The sequence below is a fragment of the Peromyscus californicus genome, unplaced genomic scaffold (genome assembly GCF_007827085.1).
Source record: "Peromyscus californicus insignis strain IS unplaced genomic scaffold, ASM782708v3 Scaffold_3__1_contigs__length_106647218, whole genome shotgun sequence".
In the NCBI taxonomy this organism is placed as follows: domain Eukaryota; kingdom Metazoa; phylum Chordata; class Mammalia; order Rodentia; family Cricetidae; genus Peromyscus; species Peromyscus californicus.
The window spans coordinates 54,145,363-54,160,445 of record NW_026294551.1 but is presented as its reverse complement, the minus strand read 5'-3'; the positions used below and the strand labels follow the sequence as shown (position 1 = coordinate 54,160,445).

At 47.1% G+C, this 15,083-nt stretch overlaps 1 protein-coding gene across 5 annotated transcripts in view; it reads left to right on the top strand.

Annotated features, from left to right (window-relative positions):
- The first annotated feature begins 239 nt into the window (after positions 1 to 239).
- Positions 240 to 15,083, top strand: part of Myh10 (myosin heavy chain 10) — a 134,666-nt gene continuing 119,822 nt past the window's right edge. For 2 of the 5 annotated variants that reach the window (XM_052756775.1, XM_052756776.1), the window contains exons 1-2: positions 242 to 392; positions 7,856 to 8,231. In XM_052756775.1, the coding sequence (XP_052612735.1) occupies positions 334 to 392; positions 7,856 to 8,231 (435 nt within the window). In that variant the 5' untranslated portion in view covers positions 242 to 333. Of the gene's footprint in view, positions 393 to 525; positions 660 to 7,855; positions 8,232 to 15,083 lie in introns of those variants that run through there. The other 3 variants (XM_052756772.1, XM_052756778.1, XM_052756777.1) reach the window with 3 other exon arrangements.

Below are 15,083 nucleotides of genomic sequence, written 5' to 3'. Positions count from 1 at the left end.
CCGCTGCGGGACACCGCGGCTGCGGCAAGCCGACGGGCCGCAGAACGCTCGAATGGGTTGCCGCGGCGTCCTGACGCTACAGCGAGACGCGATCAGTGGGGGACGGGGACTTCTGCTGTGACACACCTGCCCCACGGTCGTCCCTCCCCCCCCCCCCCCACAGCCCCGGACTAGCGCAGCGCGCACGCCCCAGCAGGGTCGGCGCCCGCTGCCTCGCGGGATCGCCCGGCTCCCAGTTAGTCTCAGCTGTCCATCTCCCCCGAAGCCAGCCAATCGCCCGCCACTGCCTCGGCCGCACCTCCCGGCGTCTCTGACAGGCATGAGGATCAGCCTATGAGATTGGGAGCCTGTGGGCCTAGGTCGGGAGCGGGAGCCAATGAGCATCATTCCAGGTGGGTGGAGGGAGCCGGACTTGGGAAGGTAGCTTCGTTCGGGTTGCTAACGTCTTTCCTGGGAGATGGGCGCGCAAACCGACCAGTGGGTCTGGGGGCGGCGGTGATGGGCGTGGAGCTGGCCCAATGAGGGTGGGAGTGGGTGGGGCAGGCGCGAGCGGCAGTGCTAAAGGAGCCCGGCGGAGGCAGCGGTGGGCTTGGAACTAAGACGCTGGATCTGTGGTCGCTGCTGGGGACGTGCGCTGGCGCCACCATCTTCGGCTGAAGGTGAGAGGTGCGGCTTGCCTGGGTCCGAGTGCGGTGTCCCCGGGAGCGGGGACTGTTGGGCGACCAGGAGGAAAGGAAACCCGGGCTGGGAGACCCGGCGACTCTGGAGCACAGAGACGGAGCCCTAGCGCGAGCTGGGAAAAAGCAGACTGGGCTGTGGAGAGCGGACCTTGTGGAGGGGACGGGACCCCAGTGTATGGAGATGGAGAGACCCCCTGGAGGGATAGGAAATGAGGTCCTTGAGAGTGAGACCCCTGCAGAGATGAGGGACGGGGTGTGCGTGGGGACGGTCCTTGGAGGGGATAAGGATGGAGATCTAGGGGGTGGGAATGTCGGCACCAACTCCTAGTTGCATTGGATCCCTGGAAGCGTGAGGTTGGGAGGTGAGTGCCCTAGTAAGAGGCCGGAGGCGACCGGCGTGTCTGTCCTCTTAGGAGAGGACTGAGTCCTGGGGTGTGATCTCCGTGCTCGGGGCGCGGGAAGGAAGGGCCCCTGGGTGGGTTGCATGGTGCGTTAGGCCGAGTTAGGCTTCCCCGGGCGCGGCTGAGGGGTTCTCCGAGGACTCAGAAGGCGGTCCCTGGATCTGTGAGGTTTTGGGGACCGGTGGGATGAAGTGATCTGGGGAGCGTGCGGCGGGCGAGGGGCTCCAGAGCTGGGCTCAGGGAAGGAGGGCGGGAGTTAAACGGCATGCCACGCTTGCTGGGGACCGTGGAGGACCGGGAGGTGGACGCCGGGCGAGGCCTGGGCCGTTGGGGGGAACGAGGCGGGAAATGTGGCCCGGGCGCGTTGTAGCGGAGCGGCCGGGGGGGTTGGTGGGGGGGAGGGTCAGCCCTCGCCTCTGGATGGCTTTATTGTGTAAGTGATCTGGTAGTGGCTTGCCGGAGAATCTCTCCCTGGCCTTCTGCAGTTGGGGGTCACACCCTGATCCCATAAAATCGAAGTGGAATTGGGTCGGAGGGAAGTTGAAGCTGTGGAGTCCTTGGCATTGGCGGGGCTTTGTGGGCCTGTGGTGGGCGGATGCGGCCCAGGGACCCGAGAGGCCCCCACTCAGGCCTGCCTAGGAACTGGGGCCTTAGGGAGGAGGTGGCCACTCGGCGGGTCTGACCCGAGCTGGTGAGGTTTGGGTAACGGGGTCTCTACCTACGACCGTTATCTCTTGTTTCTTGGGGCCTCTGCAGCTCTCCTCAAGATCACTGCGGTGGATGGAAGGGGGTGGGGTGGGTTGGGGTGGGGTAGGGAAAAGCAGGCGGGGTAGATCCAGACTGCGGATGGAACAAAGACTGCCGTTTTTTGCTGAATAAAATAATACTAAATATAATACTTGGGCTATGCTGAGATTTTGTTTTTGTTTTTGTTTTTTTAAACATTGAAACTAAGGATGCTTTGGATGAGGTTTAATTATTCCTGTTAGTATCTGACTCTGGAAAACTTTATAATCTAATTCATTGTTTCATCCCCTTCATCAATCTGCCTCTATTAACTATTCTTGTAGCCCCATGCTTTTGATGTGTAAGTATGCCCTGTCTGTCTCCGGTTCTGAAAAAGTGGCCATTTTATGTATCTCCTTACTTGTGCATCTTAAATTCCGTTCTTCCCATCCTTATCAGCAGAAAGCATATGGTGCAAATTGTGTGATATACCACAAGCTTTTGCAGTAAAAGGATGTGACCTGTGAGTGCTTGGCCGTGTATCTGGGCTCCTTAGGGGAATCATTACAATGAAGAGACTGGGTAGAGAGTGAGATGGAGGAAAATTTGAAGGGCACCGTTGTAGGGTGAATGACCATATGCTTCAGCCTTTGATGTACGTTGTTACCACATAGGAATTAAAACCCCTAGTTTAAGATCCAAGTTTTGGAAGTATTTTATTAATTGGTGCAGGGCTTCATAGCAGTTTTGCCTTTTGTGTCTGTGGTTGTTTGGTTAAGTAGAATTTTGATAAATTAAGAGATGCGTGCAGCCATGTAACACCAGGGACCTCAGTAGTAGATAGCGTTACACAGATTGGGGCAGTTCTCATTTGGTTCATCTGTTCCAGAAGCATCTTCTAGGATGGCTAACTGGCATTATTTTATCTGTTCTTCTGTATTCAGTCTGATCATAAAATTGAATTGTTTTTCTCTGCCCACAACTACCTTGGGTGTTGGGAGGCAGCTGAGAATTTTGCTGGGTGGCATTTCATTGGACGTCAGAAATGAGCTGGGTGGATGCCCCAGGGGTGGTTGTCTACAACCAATGCAAGGAATGGGAACTTTGCCTCTGTAGGAGGCAACTTTATATATACACTGATAAATGGTTTAATTATAATTAGACACATATAGTTACTTCAGATGACAGATACACCTCCAAATTCTCTCCATGCCTATCTACTACAGAGGTTCCTTTTTATTCTCCTTTTTCTTAAATATAAGGTATTTTCCTTCAAAATATAAAGTCTGTGCCAGGTTGTGCTAATGTGTTCATTGACAGAACCTATAATCTTTACCCCGTTATTGGTAAACAGGATTTTTAAATTTGGTAACAAGTAACATGGATGCTACATATGCTTCAAAGTTTCTTCCCTGGTCACTCACTTTGATCATTGTAGCCTGGTCTCAGGACTTAAGACTTCCTCTGCTACTTGTGACCTCTGCTATGTGACCTTGGGCCTGTTACTTGTCTATTCTCGGAATTCTTTGGATTCTTCATTTGTGAAATGGAGTTATTAATGGAAGCTACCTTGTACCCCTCTTGTGAGGATTAAGGCCTCGATATGTGTAACTCTTTAGAATAGTGCCTGGATGTAATTAGGGATGCATAACAAGATTGTTTTAAAAATTGTGGTATTAGCCTTTCAGCAAGGCAAAATATTTGCAAGTGGTACATGTTAAATGCCAGTTTTAAATCAGATCTAATACCAAATATGCAACGGAGTGAAAAAATACAGTATACTTGGCAAGCACAAGTGAAGAGTTCAACTCACTGAAACATCTTTGCTGGCCTCACAGACTATGAACTAAACAGCCCAGGAGCACCTCCTACCTGCCTCCTGGTGCCTCCTGGTGCCGGGCTAGGTAGGTCGAGGAGATTGCCAGCAGAGCAGCGAGGAGGCGAAGGAGAAGGAAGGATTAAATTGCTAGACTGACCTGAAAAGAAAGTGTGAAAGGGAGGGTAGCATTTGGGTCAGGAGGGGAGGGTTTGGTTGGGGGAAGCTGACGTGAAATTTAAAGATGGGGACCATTTATGTAAAGTAGATCAGGATTCTCTGTCATGTACCAGGGACCAGGCTAACTGACCAGTGCCACACAGCAAGGGACAGGTAACCATCCCCATGGGGTTTAGTTGTAGAAAAATCTGAAAGTGTTAAAAATAAAAATAATTTGTAATCTGCTGCTCAACTGAAGACCCAAAGAATTGACTTCATTTAAAAATAAATGAAGTTGGGCATGGTGGTACACACCTGTGATCCCAGAGGTGGAAACAGAAACTTTAGGAGTTCAAAACCAGCCTCATCTACACACAAATTTCTAAGACAGCTGCCTGGGGCTCAAAAAACGAAAAGTGTGTGTGTCATCTTTCCCCAGAAAACTAGAAGCATGTGTTGATTGCAATTTCATAATCCACTAGTTTTTTTTTACATTAAATTAACATTTCTGCATCTTAAACATGTACCAATAAAATTTACATGTCCCCATTTGATAAGGCAACAAAAAAATTCACAATTTACATTTTCTAGACCTGCTATAGAAATGACTTAAGTTATTCCAATTTATAGCTGCCTATCAAATTTAAGATTGTTTCTATACCCACAGAAAATTAATGTATGTAGACTTACAGACAACAGGAGGCATTCCAAAGTACTGTATATGCAGTCTAACCAACTAAGAATAAGATAAACTCATCTTGTTACAGTTGAATTTTTTCCACTTTTAATAGTCTGCACTTCCAAAATGTGGAGTGTGTGGCCTATTATTTCCCTCAAATTCTCCTGAGGTGATCCGCAGTTTTTACCACTGTGCAGTCAAAACTGGAAAGACATGTTAATAACCCGCTAAGCACAATCCTCACCATACTTCTGATTGTACGTGTGCCCACAGGTATTTTCTGTATTGCCCTCTCTCTTGTATTTGCCTAAGAAGCAAACGTAGGTTTAAGTTATAAAATAGGATAGCAACTGTATTTGTAGTCGAGCGAGAGAGCTGTGGCAGGGTGGTTGTCAGACCTGGTCCAGACCCGTAGCATCTTCAGCTGATAGAGATGCAGAGTTTGGCCTGGAGAGATGGCTTACCAGTTAAGAGCACTTTTTTGTTGCAGAGGACTGGGGTTCCGATTCCTAGCACCCACATGGTAGCTCACAACCATCTATAACTCTAGTTTCAGGGGATCTGACACCCTCTTCTGGCCTCCATGGGTGCCAAACTTGCGTGTGGTACACATACATACATGCAGGCAAAATACTCGTATATATAAAATAAATTCTTTTTTTTTTTTTTTTTAAGAGATGGGGGAGCCAGGTGTAGTGACACCATGCCTTTAATCCCAGCCTTTAATCGGGAGGCAGAGGCAGGTGGATCTCTGTGAGTTTGAGGCCAGCCTGGTCTACAGAGTGAGTTCCAGGATACTCAGGACTACATAGTGAGACCCTGTCTCAAAAACAACAACAAAAACAAAAAAAAAGATTAGAGGAAAGGTGGGAGAGGGATATAGAAATTAAGCTTCACCCCAGATTTAGTGAATAAGGAACTCTGGGGATGGGGTCCTCGGTCTGTTCATAAGCCTTCCTTGTGCTGCCAACGCACGCCCCAGTGTGAGACCGCTGCTCCAGAGCATAGGCGTTTACAATGCATTACATGAAGGATCATGACTGTTTGACTGGAATAGACTCTTCTTAGGGCTTAGAGAGCGGTGCCTGCGGTCAGCAGTTAACCTTTCAGGGTGTAGCTAGCCCTTTGAGAATTTGAAGAAAGCTGTGGGTGGTCTCCTTAGGATGATGCACAAATGTACACATGAAGTGTCCTGAATGGTTTATACTATTTCAGGGAGTTCATAGAGCTTGAGGTTTATTTATAGACTCAAGGTAAATGACCTATTTACAACTTTGGATGACTTTATGATTTTTTTTTCCATACAACCTACAAAGGATGGCTTATATTGATCCTCTCGCCTACCAAGAGTCCCCAGTATTTCTGCTGTGCTGGGGTAAGGGGAGAAGCTGAAGAAATTTGATAGAGTAAAAGTCAGTGCTTGGTTTCTTGGTTTGATTTGGATGAAGTTTTAGAAACTTCCTGTGAATTTTGGAATAACTTGGACATTGGAGTAGTAGCAAGAAAGGTTTGATATGGTATTAGATTCTACGAAGACGCTGTCAGGAAGAATGACACGTGACATCAGGAAGGTGTGTGATGTCCTTTGGTCCAGAAGACTAATTGCCCAAGTATGGGAGAGGTGCCTCACTCTGACATGCCTAGAGATTTGCTTAGCTTCTTATGTTCCAATAGTCAGTGAGCACTAAATAAACCAATTCTATTTTGAGCTCTGACTGTTGTTAACAGTCACAGAACAGACCTTTCCTCGATATGGCTTAAGCTACTAATGATTCTTTTCTTCTGTACTGGTTAGATCATTTCTGTAATATTAGGTTTGCTTCGGGGCCACACACTGTTAATGGAAGACATGGTGTTGTGTTATAAAACTTTTTCTCGGGAGATGCAACACACACCTCTCTTCACCCCAGACAGGGAGCCCATGACAGACCAAAGTACAGATACCACCCAAGTTCAACGTGGTGAACTAATGAGTTTTGTTGGGGTTACTTACAGGACTGGGTGAGAGGTTACAGGAGCAGAAATGACTCACAGACAGCTGCTTCCCTAAAGCCCACCCCAGCACAGGTGACAGCTCACAAAGCTGGGAACCTGGAGCACACTGCACGGCCTGCAGACAGCTCAACAGGTTGGAGAGTCCTTCCCAGGTGCCTCAGTTGGTGTAAGCCTCTTCCAGGCAGCTTGGCTGGTTTCTGCTTCTTCCAGGCGGCTGGTCTGGCCTCAGTGTCTTCTTAGCCCCTCAGCTTGTGGGAGGGTCTTCTTTATAGCTTAGTTCTGCTGCATCTGGGGGGCGGGGAGACACGGGACACACACACACGGACACACACACGGACACACACACACACACACACACACACACACACACACACACACACACACACACACACACACACACACACACACGGACAGATGGGATGACTCTCGGCTTTTATTGCTTACTCTAGCAGGGAGGGGCCTAGTGAATCTGGTCAGTTTCAGGGATTTCCTGAAGCTATTTTGAGTTATTTACCTTCCTGCTTAAGGAGCTTCCTGCAGGATGGAATGTTTTAATCCCAGAGGAAACTTAGTCAACACATGGACACTCAGGTGAGAGGTGAGGATGGCGGAAGGTGGAGATGCAGGAGCGGGAGCAGTTGTGGGTACAGATGGAGACCTGAATAGGTGCCACCACATACTTGAAAGGCTTGGTGGAAGCCAAGGTGTAATTGTCTTCTGTGGTTCCCTTGTGACAGACTAAAGGGCCATAGGGAAGCTATAGGGGGATCACCTTGAGTCTTATCTGAAGGTGAACTGGAAGGTATAATTTAGCTCTTCATTCATTCATATAGTCTCACTGCGTGTGTCTGTCTCTCTCTTCCCCACTTCTGTACTCTGGGGATGGAACCGAGGGCCATGTGCATGCCAGTCAAATGCTCCACCACTGAGCTACACCCTGAACCTGCTTCCTTACTCTCTGGCAATCGTATGTGTTTTTGTAGCTCTGGCCTGTGGTCACAATAATTCCAGTACCACTCCGGGGCCTTTTGTTATGTATCTTTGTTTTATTTTTTCCTCTTTGGACTTTCCCCTCATAACTCTGCTTCATTTGTGGTGAGGGTGAAGGAGGAGATAGAGAGGGAAAAGGGTCACTCCGAAGCTTGGATGTTTGCGTCTGTATTGGTAACTGAGGGCAGATCTTGAATGGTCATCAGACAGCCAGAGTCATGATTAGTGGTTACCCCTGAAGTTTACCTTGGAAGATGGAGTAGTGTGGCTGTGGGGATGTACTGGATGCTCGGCTCTTTAACTGTGTGTTTTATGTTTATCCGAGGCTTTTGCTTTATGTTTCTTAGAAAGTCAAACTTGTAAATTATTTTATATTTCATAAGCATCTAATTTTGCCCTTCTCTTCTAGAGGCAATTACTTTTGGATCCTTCTGTTTACAATGGCCCAGAGAACTGGACTGGAGGATCCGGAGAGGTATCTCTTTGTGGACAGGGCTGTCATCTACAACCCTGCCACTCAAGCTGATTGGACAGCTAAAAAGCTGGTGTGGATCCCATCAGAACGCCATGGTTTTGAGGCAGCTAGTATCAAAGAAGAGCGGGGCGATGAAGTCATGGTGGAGCTGGCAGAGAATGGCAAGAAAGCGATGGTCAACAAAGATGACATTCAGAAGATGAACCCACCCAAGTTCTCCAAGGTGGAGGATATGGCGGAGTTGACGTGCTTGAATGAGGCTTCTGTTTTACATAATCTGAAGGACCGCTACTATTCAGGACTTATCTACGTGAGTATTTCTTGTCAATAACCTGGGGAGGGTTACCTGGGAGGTTATGTAATTTACATTCTACACATTGCTTGAGTAGAGAGTCCCACACCCTTTTGACATTATATTTCTGTTAAAGATGGGAAGTTTTTTTGCTTGAACAGTTCCTGATTTTCTTCAGATTTCAACAGTGCTAGGTTTAAGTGATTCTGTCTGTGATTAGATATGATGAAATGATGTTTGAAGACTTTTAAAAGGTGCTCTGGAGGAAGACATGTGAGGGAGCATGTGGCCAAAAGGCCAGGGAATTTCATAATTGAGAGTTCATTTCCAGGAGGACCCAGAGGGCTCAGAGGCTTGGGTGGAGAGCAAGAACAGCTTCCCTTGGATGAAGGGAAGCAGGAAGGGTGAATGCCGAGGCTTTTAAGAGGAAGCAGTTGGGGATGAGATTGAGGCCGTGGTTGTCCTGTGGTGGCATTTATGTTGCAGTCACTGATCATGTCTGTATAGAAGTTGCTGAAAATAATTCAGGGTAAGGCAGAGGAAGAATGCTAAATACTGCAAAGAATCTAGAATGGGTTGGATGTCATGGTTCTTGCCTGTTATTCCAGCACCTGGGGGGTGTGGGGCAGGAGGATTTCTGTGAGTTAGAGGCCAGGCTTGGCTAAAGAGTAAGACCTGTTTCAGAATGTAGCAAGGGCTAGAGCGATGATTCAAGGGTGAAGAGCACTGACTGCTCTTCCAGAGGACCAGGTTTGATTGTCAGCACCCACACGGCAGTTCACAACCAGCTGTATGTGACTTCAGTTTCAGGGGATCTGATGCCCTCTGATGGTCTCCCAGGGCACCAGACATACAAGCGGTACACAGTCATACATGGAGGCAAAACATCTGTACACATACAATAAAAAATTGAAAAAATACTAACCAAACAAATGTAAAATGACAAAATAGGTTTGAGGAAATGACAGGCGGGTGACTGACGGAAAGTGGAGTGGTCGCGGGGATGAGACTAGGACCGATTTAAAAGGAAGAGACACAGAAAAGTTGACAGAATAATGGCCTGAAATGGGGAAAAGGTGGTTGAATTTTATACCAAAAATATGCTGCTTGAAGCTCACAAGTAATTCAAAACTCAGTCAGTTGGAACCAGTGTTCCCAAGGAACCAGTGCATTTAAGTAATATTACCAAGCACATACTGTCATCTGGGGGCAACTCAGTGCCCTGTATTTGTGAGGTGTCCCTCTACGGAAATGAACTGGGTTATAAAGTAGGCAAGAAGCAGAATGGGTACCCCAGTGGGTCGGTGAAGGACTCTTCGGCAAGGCAGCATTTGGAGTGGAGTCCAGCTGCTAAAGGGAACCAGCAGAGGAGAGGCTGAAAAATGAGTAGATTTTGAGCCCCCTCCATTTCCTCCTCCTTTTCCTCTGTGAGGTAGGATATAGAAAGAGAGGAAGAGGCAGTCTGCAGGGCTAGGAGCACAGACAGCCTTGGAGAAGAGGAGGGGCCAAGGAAAAGAGAACAACCCAGGAATAGTGGTGGGAATCCAGCAAAGATGGAGGAACAGTGGCTTTTCCTGGCTGTGGGATTTAGCTGTAGGTCTGTGAGAACTGGACAACCTCGTATCTGTATTACTAGCCCAGTGAGAGTGCAGCTTGGTGACCATCTTAGAGTCAGGCTGAGGAGGAATTAAGGTCTGGGTCAAAGGGCCAGAGATTGTCTTACTGTTCTATTGCTGTGAGAACTCTTATAAAAGAAAGCAGTCAGTTGGGAGCTTGCTTATAGTTTTAGAGAGTTGGTCCATGATCATGGTGGGAAGCAGAGGCATGACGCTGGAGCAGTAGCTGAGAGCTTTGCATCCTAATCCACAGGCAGCAGGCAGAGAGAGAGAGAGAGAGAGAGAGAGAGAGAGCGAGAGCGAGAGCGAGAGCGCGCAAGCACTCTCTGGACCAGGACAGACCATATAGGTGTGGGCTTTTGAAACCTCCAACAAGGCCACACCTTCTAACCCTTCCCAAACTGTTCCACTCCTTGGTGACTAAACATTCAAATATATGAACATATGGGGCCATTCTCATTTAAACGATAATGATCAAGGACTGTGGTTTTAATGCCACTAAAGGACAGAGTTCATGAGACTGAAGGAGTCTTAGGATGTTGCCGTCAGATGCTTTGTGGTCTCTGGAGATCTGAGAGCACATCGGTTTAGGACTGAAGCCTGTTGCAGTGACTCAGGCAGAACTGGAAAGGTGGAAAACACAACCAAGAAGTACTGGAGGGCCAGGGAAGATAGCTTCTAACATAAAGTACTGCTCACGTAAGCATGAGGACCCAAGTTTGATTCCAGAACCCACAGAAAAGCTCAGGACAGTGGCACAAGCTCCTGGTCCCAGCTCTGGGGAGGTGGAGACAAGATCTCTAGGGCTTGCTGGCTACCCTTCCAAGCCTAATTGGTGTGCCGTAAGTCTCAGTGAAAGGTCCTGTCTCAAAAATAAGTACAGCTGGGTGGCGGCGGCGCACGCCGTTAATCCCAGCACTGTGGGGGTCGGGTGAGGGGCCAGAGACAGGAGGCTGTCTGTGAGTTTGAGGCCAGCCTGGTCTACAAAGTGAGTTCCAGGACAGTCAGCTACACAGAGAAACGCTGTCTTGAAAAACAAAAACAATAACAACAAAAATAAGTACTGCTGTCCTGAGGAACAGCACCTGAGGCTGACCTATATAACCTGTGCATGCACGTGTGTGTGTGTGTGTGTGTGTGTGTGTGTGTGTGTGTGTGTGCGCGCGCGCGCGCGGCATCAGTGTGGAAAGGAGCCAGGCTGCGGCTGTAGGAGGCTTTACCTTAATTCCATCAGTGGATACTGTAGATAGCTACAAGGAGGAGATGGAAGAATATTGCCTAGGTACAAGGGAAAGAATAAGGGAAAGAGCGAGCTGAGGAGGCGGCGACTTCCGTGGGTAAATTGCTTGATGTGTCCTCAGCACTCACGTGAATAGCCCATGCCTGGCTCAGCATTCCAAGGCAGAGCCAGGGGGATGAGGAGGGGGTGGCTTGCCAGCCAGCCAGTCTAGCCAATCAGTGAGCAGGTTCCATGAGAGACCCTGCCTCAAAAAATTGAGCACGTTGTGTTGTACGTACATATGTGCAGGCAAAGCATTCATACATATAAATAAATAAATCTAAAAAATAAAATGAAAATTGAGAACAATAGAGGCGGATACCTGGTGTCAACCTCTGTTCTTCACACATGCACACAAATGCATATACATGCATGAAAATTTGTAAACATTCCTCATGATAATTCAGAGTCTTTGCGGCTGTTTTGTGTGTATATTTTTTTCCCCCTCCAACCTAATTTGGGGACAATCTAAGTGAATTTCTGAGTTTCTTTTCAAGTCATGGCTTCTAGGTCTGTACAAAAGGACAATTTGAGTTTTTTTTTCTCAAAGTATTAAGTTCACAGCAGGGGTTAGGGAGGGTGGAGGATGTTTTTGGAGCAGTTGGCAGTGGGGTTGGGAGAGCTGCTGCCCCTGACTTCCTCTGCTTGTTCGGAACTAACTGGGTAGTTGAAACTGTCAGCTGAGGTGCCACAGTAGAGACAGATGGTCTGCGCTTTGACCATTTTGTGTGGGTTAGATAAAACAGCTTCCTTCGGACAGGCTTGGCTGTGGTAGACTTTTCTTTTCTTTGGACTTCTTCTCACTGATAGCCGAATTCTCAGTTCACTAATTTCCGTCTTCCCTCCTACAAAATCCACTTAAAACTGTAAAGATCTCTTCAGTACTGCTTCAGCTCACCTCACAGATTTGAGACGTCGTGTTTTGTTACTCAGTTTTAGTGTTTTCTAATTTCTGTTGACTTCTGCAGTCTTTGGAACGTGAAAGGTGAGGTTTTAACATTTCCAAAGTTTTTTTTTCCCCCCTTTTGTTTTGTTTGTTATGTTTCTGGTAATTTTGAGGCGGGATCTCCTTATGTAGCCCTTTGCTGGTCTGGATCTTGTTATATAGATCAGGGTGGTCTCAAATTTGCAGCTATTCTCCTGCCTCTGCTTCCTCAGTACTTGGACTACAGGCTGGGTTTTGGTTGTTGTTGTTTTGTTTTTCCTGTTATTTATTTGTGTGAGTGTTATATGTACATGTTCGTGTGTGCACATGCATGTGTGTGACTGAAGGCTGGAGGTCAACATCAGGTCTCTTTCTCAATCACTGTTTGCCTTATTTTAAAAAACATTTATTTTTATTTTATATGTGCGAGAGTTTTGTTTGCATGTATGTACATGTGCTGTGTACATGCCTGCCTACCTGCCTGTGGAGGCCAGAAGAGAGTTGGAGTTGCAGGTAACTGTGAGCAGCTGTGTGGGTGCTGGGAACCGATCCCGGTCCTCTGTAACCACTGAGCCATCTTTCCAGCCCCCATTTACCTTATTTTTTGAGACAGGGTCTCTCTCTAAACCTGGAGCTCATCAGTTTGGCCAGACTGGCTGGTCAGTGACCTCCAGGGATCTATCTACCTGTCTCCAGCGCTGGGATTGGAGATGCCTCCTACTGTGCCTAACTTTCTTTATGAGTGTGTTGGGGGTCCAGGCTTATGCTTTGAAGGCAAGCACTTACTGACCTGTCCTCTCAGCCCCCGTTTCTTGGCTTTTGAAGGCATGGTTTTCTGTTGATCAGGATAGCCTCAAACTCAATGTGTAACGAAAGCAAGTCTAGACCTCCTGCTCCTCCTGCTCCAGCTCCCAGCTCCTGGGATTACAGGCATGTCCCACCATGCTTAGTTTCCAGTGTGAGTCTTAGTTATCTTTTTACTATTAGTTTTAAAAGTAATCATAAAACAAAGATAGTGTTCATATATCAATCTATATTTTTGTAATTTGTCTATTTATTTGTTTGTTTGTTTAGAGACAGGGTCTCACCATGTAGCTCTGTCTGTCCTGGAACTCACTATGTAGACCAGGCTGGCCTCAAACTCAGAGAGTTCCCTGCCTCTGCCTCCGGAGTGCTGGAGTTAAAGGCATGCACCACCATGACTGGCTAGATCCTTATTTTTATTGAAGACCTCAGTTCAGCATCCAGAACCCACATAAAAAAACCAGGCGTGGTGGCACATATAGATCCCTGGGGCTTGCTGACCAACCAGCCTGAGTTCTAGGCCAGTGAGAGACCCGACCTCAAATAAACAAACAAATAAATAAAAGAATGAATGAAGGCAGTGAGAGACCTAGTCTTAAAAAATTAATTGAATAAATAAATGAATGAATGAATGAATGAATAGGTAAACAAACCATGTAGATAGTGGCTGAGGAATAAGGCCGGAGCTTGTCCTCTGGCCTCCCTAGGTCTGTGCACCCGCAGACACAAAACTTCTGAAGTCTAATATTCATCTCAGTTTGCCAGTTAGGAGAGAAATGTGTTAGAATCTCCCAGTGTGTTTTATTACCTCATGATGCTGCGCACCTGTAACGCTGTAGCTTAGTTTTGCCTGGTTTTATGTTTTCATGTAAAGGAGTCTCATGCAGTGTCTGTGGTTTTTGTTCGCTTGGCGTTACATTTTAAAGATGGAGCCACACTGTTGTGTGTGGATGTAGTTCAGTCGTTTTCCTAGTGTGGTCAGTGAGGTTTCCTTAACTCCTTCACAGGGAACCAAGAGGTCAGAACCACTCCCGTGATCATTCTGTCAGTTCCCTTCCCCACTGACATCCATATGGTCCCAAGGCAGCGATCACTAAATCATGACACCTTCGCATGGATACAGGTCGTGACTGCCGGCTGTGTTCACAGGTTCTTTCCTTCACCGAGCTTTGTGGGTAGTTTGAAAAACAAATCCAGTTTTACTCGAGAATGTCCTGGATAGAGCAAGAAAAATAATTGATTTTATTAAATCTCACCCCTTGAGAGTACATCTTTTTGTTTTTTTGTTTTTTTTTTTTTTTTGGTTTTTCGAGACAGGGTTTCTCTGTGTAGCTTTGCGCCTTTCCTGGAACTCACTTGGTAGCCCAGGCTGGCCTCGAACTCACAGAGATCCGCCTGGCTCTGCCTCCCGAGTGCTGGGATTAAAGGCGTGCGCCACCACCGCCCGGCTGAGAGTACATCTTTTTAAGGTCCCAGCTGAAGCATCAAGTGTGTGTTATTGCTTCTGCTGTGTAGAGCCATGTGATGGTTGCCTGACCAACAGCGTGCGTGTTAAAATCTGATTATAAGCTACACTGGCTGCTCTTTTCATAGGCTGCATTTTTATGGGTTGAGAGGTAAATTGTGGTTGCTTACGCAGGGGGACTTGGCAGACATTTTCTTGAAAATAAAGTGAAGCTGTTACTTGAAAGAAAAAAAAGCCGACGGTATTTTGTTGTCAGTAGTAGAATTTGAGGGTTTTGTAATTGTTCTTGTTTTGTTGGGATAGTTTCCTCTTTCCCAACCAAGTGTCCGTGAATCTGATTTCCTTCATGTGCTCAGGCAACACAGCGTAATCACAGATTAAATACAGAAACAGATATGGAACTGGGATTGGTCTGGAGTCATGATCCTCCTGCCTCAACCTCCTTAGTGTTGGGAGTACAGGCCTGTGCCACTACATCTGGTGGTTAAATTTGGGGGGGGAGGTTGTTTTTTGATTTTTGGTTTTTGGTTTTTGGTTTTTCGAGACAGGGTTTCTCCATGTAGTTTTGGTGCCTGTCCTGGATCTTCCTTTGTAGACCATGCTGGCCTCAAACTTACAGAGATCCACTTGCCTCTGCCTCCCAAGTGCTGGGATGTAGACAAATTTCTAAATGGTCTTATTAAATAAAAAAACACAGAGCCAGAAATTTGGGTTAAAGCCTTAGAGAGATCAGGGAAATATGGAAAGCCACCAGCCAACCTCACCTCACCAACTCGACGCT